The sequence below is a fragment of the Dioscorea cayenensis genome, chromosome 3 (genome assembly GCF_009730915.1).
Source record: "Dioscorea cayenensis subsp. rotundata cultivar TDr96_F1 chromosome 3, TDr96_F1_v2_PseudoChromosome.rev07_lg8_w22 25.fasta, whole genome shotgun sequence".
NCBI classification, from domain to species: Eukaryota; Viridiplantae; Streptophyta; class Magnoliopsida; order Dioscoreales; family Dioscoreaceae; genus Dioscorea; species Dioscorea cayenensis.
This window is the reverse complement of record NC_052473.1, coordinates 11,280,812-11,286,650: the sequence shown is the minus strand read 5'-3', so window position 1 is coordinate 11,286,650 and position 5,839 is coordinate 11,280,812. Positions and strand designations below refer to the sequence as shown.

The window sequence follows — 5,839 nt, the reverse complement described above, 5'->3', positions numbered from 1 at the left end:
TACTTCATGGTCACTTCCATCTCCTCGTACTCATTAAAGTGAAGAAGGAATATATTCATTATTCCTCGTCTGTCAGTCTGAAATATGATCAAGATGCCATCCATATGGTAAACAATGTTTTCATTCATTTAAATTGTTTCTATTTTCGTCGCCGTTTGGCTTGATCGATGCATGTTTTGTTGACAGCGGGAACTATTTGATAGATGTTTAGCAATCGAATTTGGTGATAACGCAAAGGAAGCTTACCCTCTCAGACATGAAAGGAATTGCCCACGACAAAAGCCGGGTACAGTCGATTGTCCAGTCTATGTCATGCATTTCATAGAGCAAATACTCGCTGGCGAGAAACTAAAACATCCCCAGACGGGCATTCCACACTTGCATCTACGTTTTGCAGCTCGCATATTAATGGATGGCATTGCCCGTGGTCACCGAACTTTCGAAGAATCAAAGAATTGTTAGGATATGTTTAACAATACGTTCTCATTAACTTGACTTTTCTTCTAGTTTGAGTTCTGGACATGTACTTATTTGCATATCACTATGATGCTTTGAACAAGAGTTGTTTGTCATGCATGTATATGCTTGTCTACTTAAAAAGAATCGTTCTTAGTTAAAATTAGTTCATACTGCTTAAATATCGCTCATACTACTTAAATTTCGTCCATACTGGTTAAAATTAGTTGTTTTCACTTAAAATTAGAACATACCGCTTTTGTTGTGGCAAGCTACACGTAAATAACATCATCTAGTCAGTCAGCTATCGATGCATTACAAGATCTACGGTTATGACCAGCATCATGCCAACGGCTGCATCGTAATTCACGAATGATTGATGTTTGTGACTCTAGACGCTTCTGTCTTGGCCGACCAACTGGCTTCTTGGTGATTGGAGGGTGCACAAGTAGTTCGCGGTTGATATCATCTGGTTTGTCATTATCTGGTACTGGGAATATGGCTTCTGCATATGCTTGTCGGTAAGAGTCCACTGTGAAGTAGTCATCGACATATCGATGAATATTTATGTCTGTTTGTAGTATTGCCGCACATGCATGTTTGCGTGGAATGCCATATACCTGCCACCTATGACATAAGCATGTCCGAGCGTTCAAACTGATGCAGTAGTTCTTCTTGTCAACCACTTCAAAATGGTCACCGTCGGAACGGCCGACCAGTAGCTTGCGATACTATTTAACAAGTTCCTCAATCTTTTGATGTATGACAGAACATAGACGTCTCTCCCATCTGTGAGATTGTTCACGTCGATGACACAACATGCCCATCAGCTTAAACCTTTGTACAAAAGAAGAGTCATGAAATAATAAGCGGGAATATTAAAACTTAATCGGAAACACTATGATTTAATCGTAAACGATGTAACTTAAGCGATAACAATTAAACTTAAGCGAAACATTTGAAACTTAATCAGTTTATTATAATTTAATCATAAACAATGCAAGTTAAGCGAGAAATCTTAATATTAACTGATAACAATTAAACATCCGCGAAAAAATTTAAACTTAATCTGAAAAGTTATAATTTAATCGTAAACTATTTATATTAAGCAGAAACAATTAATATTAAGTGAAATAAAATGGTGCGTACCTTATCGAGTCTACCATGTTTGTGACAAGAAGAAGGCGTGCCTCTTTTATCCATGCATTAAACGACTCTGCCACGTTTGAGTACATCTCCCCCCATCTCTCACCTTTGAACATATAGTTCGCCCAGTGCGCCAGATCGGATTTCTGCACCAACCATTGATGTGCATCCACCGATGTGTTTAACAGATCGGCAACAATGTCATCGAATTCTTTTTCAGCACATGAAAACGCAATTCTCGATAATATAGACCAGCACCTTTCTTTCAGTGACTTGCCAAGTTTGACATTTGCTTTCATGAAGTTTGCTTCCAAGTGGCGCAAACAATATGCATGCGGTGAGGAAGGGAATACCTTCGCGATAGCATTGATAAGGCCCTTGGACCTATCAGATATAAATGTAATAAGTTTCACATATTCATCATCATCGTATATAGTATCTCCAAGCTTTGACAAGAACCACGTCCAGTTCGCATCCGTTTCATTATCTACAATTGCAAATGCCACATGAAAGAAACCATCGTTCCCATCTTTTTCCGTTGCACCTAACAAAGCCCCCGTATTTACCGAGCAAGTAAGTTCCATCTAGGTATAGCAATGGCCTACATCCTGTCTTGAAACCAATGACACATGCTTTGAAGGCAAAAAAACGCACGCTTGAAACGGGGACCGTCATTCTCTATGATAGCAACGCTACCAGGGTTTGTCACTAACACCTTCTTTGCGTACCACATCAATAAATCATAGCTCGCCACCTTACTCCCATGGAGAACCTCCTTGGTGACCTCTTTCCCTAGCCAAGCTTGTTTATAGAATAAATAGACACCGTGGTCTCACAACATATCACGCTGAATGTCAATATCCCTATACAGGGGACGGTCCTTCAGCTTTTGTATGACACGTGCACTCACCCACTTTTTTGATGCCTTGGGATGTGAGGACGTGCCAATACTGCCACCACACGTGTGTGTGGGATACATCGTCTTGATCCTAAACGTCTGGTGGTTACCTTCCATGGACGCGTGGGCACGCCATTCACAACCTTCAGCAGCACACTTGACAGTCACTCTCTGCTTGTCATTCTTGATGAATGTACAGTTAAAATTGTGTTTGATAGCAAAATTCCTAAGTGCATCCTTAAAATGTTCACTATCAGAAAACTGATCACCGACTTCCATTGAAACAATCTCATGATCTTCTGACGAAGGCCAGATGGATAGAACACCCGCAGGTTGTTGATGGGGTGGAAATGTGGCCCTGTTGAGCGACATACTCTCCGAAAATGAATCGCTGTAGTGTATAAATCGGATAATTTTAATTGAAATCATGGCACTTTTATGCTCAATCAAACAACTTTAAACGAAATCGGATAAATTTAAGTTAAATCGGACAAGTTTAAGCAAAATCAAAAAAATTTACGCGAAATCGCATAATTGTAAGCGAAATTAAAGAAGTTTAAGCGAAATATAACAATTTTAAGCGAAATCAGATAAGTTTAAGCGAAATAGTTTACTCTTAAGCGGACGACGAATATAGTTTTAACGAAATCGAAAAAAGTTAAGCGAGAACATAAATTATTATGCGTAAATGGGGAAATTTAAGCGGAAATATATAATGTTCACAAAAAAGAAGGGTTTTGTGGAATTAAAAATTAAAAATAATAATTAAAAAAATCAAAATAATGGTTGGAGATAAGGGGGACCAAACCCTGTGTCTCTTGCATGTAAAATGAGTGCTCTTCCATTTAAGCAGAGTTTAAGCGATATCGGTTAATGTTAAGCGAAAACAGAAAATTTTAAGTAGAAACGGACAAATATAAATTGAAATATATAATGGTAAATGATATCTCCAAAAATTAACCGAAAAGTGCATACAATAAGTGACTACTCTATATACTATACGAGAAATATTATTTATGAATGAGGACATAATGTAGAAGAATGAAATAAAATGACTACACATCAAGCAAAGAAAGGATATTTACGACGGGAGTGAAGAACACAATGACATGTCTACAACATTTGCATCTGCATCAACAATAAGGGCAATGACAACGCTGTTTAGTATTTGATATATTTGGCACATACGCTTAAAGTCAATTTCAGAATCAATGGGACAAATAGTTCGGTTTGCATTGGGTGTGACAAACTTCACTTTCACAGTGCCAATGTCAAGCTCCCATCTTTGACATATCTCATCTAGAATTGACTCCCAAGGAGTCAACGCTGTGAACTGGAGGACTCGGCCCTTCCCCCTATACCTAGCAACTGCGCAAAAGGTATCTATTGGCTGCCTGCATGAAGAAAGCATGGTTAACAATTGCATGACCACAAAAAATAAAACCAAAACAAGTGTGGAGAAGCTCACACGAATTGTCTTCCGAGTGAAGAAATATTCAAAGTACAAGAGTGCAAAATAAAACCAGAACAACGGGGAAGAGACAAATCTATCTATCATGCGTAGATAGAAACAAAAAAACCAACAAAAAGGATGATGGAAGAAGAAGAAGAATGCAGCTTGGGTTAAAGAAGCATGTAAAGTTAAAACTGACAACAGTACTATTTTCCAAAAGTTGATCAGACGGGGCGCCAGCTTTCCCTCAAACTAGCAAGGCAAAAATGGAATATTAAATGAAGTTAACTGACGGAGTTACAAGCCAGGGACCAAACCGTCAGCAAAATAAAATAGGAGGGACTGTCTGTCAAATTCAAATGTCAGAGGAAGTTTTAGGGAAGTTTGGAAACTTTCAGGGACTAAAACATAATTTTCCCTATTTTAAATTGTATAATGAAATTTATTTGGTTATTAAAAAAATATTTAAATAATCACTCAACTATTCAGTTACTCCTATTTTAGCCACATAATTAAAAAAAATATATAATTGAGTATTCTAATTTTATATTTACTTTTTCAATTGGGTCACCTCCGTTAACAGCATGCTGGCATAATATGTCATACATATCATGCCCACTTGCTACATCAGCATGGCAACGGAATAAAAGCCCTTTTTACTTTGGAGTTAATCAACTCATATAACTGATTCTTCATGTCAAATAAACAAAAAATAATTTGATTTTTCATTTTTCCAATTTTTTTAGTGATATAGGTTGTAACAATGTGTCTCAACAAATTTGATTCTTGGTCCTCATAGCATAATGATATGGCAATAGGGAATGACATGGCATACCATGTCAGCAAGCTATTAACGAAGTTAGCCTAAGTGACCCAATTGAACTTGAATCTAAACTTAGAATACCCAATTGAAATTTTTAATAATTCCGTGAGTCAAATAGAAGTGAACTAATAGTTGGGTGGCTATATAAATAATTTACCTTATTTTTAATGGCTCTATGTTTATTTTATTTGTCAATTTATTTAGATTTTTATAAATAAAAAGTTTTCAAAAATATATATTATATAATTTTAAAAAAATTAGATTCAAATTTTAAAATTCAAAAATATTTAAAATTTAAAAATAAAATAAAAATGAAAAGAAAAAAAAACGTAATACTAGGGAAAACACCAACAATAAGTGTGAACAAGAGAGAATCCAAAGCATTTACTTACTGAAGGCAAGACATTAATAGGGTTAGAAAAAACATATTGTTGTAACGCCCTGACCCAAAACCAGGCACATGGTAATTGCCGCATTATCTTGAAGTGGATGATAAACCAATGCACCACCTCAAAATATCGCTAGGCTACTAATAACCCATAAACAAATTTTCCTAAAAGTAATATATATATATATATATATATATATATAATACATATTTATATATTTAATGATTTCTTCCAATACAAAAATGAAGCCAGACAAAAAGGGGATAGTATCACATGACTCTGAGGGTCCGTTTGGAACTTTGCAGAGAAAGGAATTACATGCAAAGTTTTTGCAAGGAAAGATTTTGAATGCAATTACTTTTCGTGTAAAATAACATTACAATGTTTGGTGCATTCAATAAAAATCTATACATACTATTAAAGTAGATGTATAATCTACTCCGAGAGCGTTTCAAGAAACAATTTTTAATTTTTTTAATCACATTTAAATTTTTATTTATATTACTTATAATATTAGTAATTGAAAAACATTAATTACACCCAATTATTTATGTAATAAATGTCCATAAACCTTTGAAATCCAAATTATAAAATAGTTTTTATGATAGGAGTTGTTTAATTATATTATTTTATATATGATATTGCCTCAAAACTCCTCACAAAATTTTAAAAAC

The 5,839-nt window shown here is 35.3% G+C and overlaps 1 protein-coding gene across 1 annotated transcript; it reads right to left on the bottom strand.

Annotated features, from left to right (window-relative positions):
• Positions 1–752: 752 nt before the first annotated feature.
• Positions 753–2,872, bottom strand: LOC120250246. Its single transcript, XM_039259040.1, has 4 exons — positions 2,611–2,872; positions 2,120–2,210; positions 1,606–1,986; positions 753–1,083 (listed from the first exon to the last, which is right to left on the bottom strand). Exons 1-4 carry the CDS (start codon positions 2,870–2,872, stop codon positions 753–755), a joined length of 1,065 nt encoding a protein of 354 aa, XP_039114974.1.
• Positions 2,873–5,839: the final 2,967 nt, after the last annotated feature.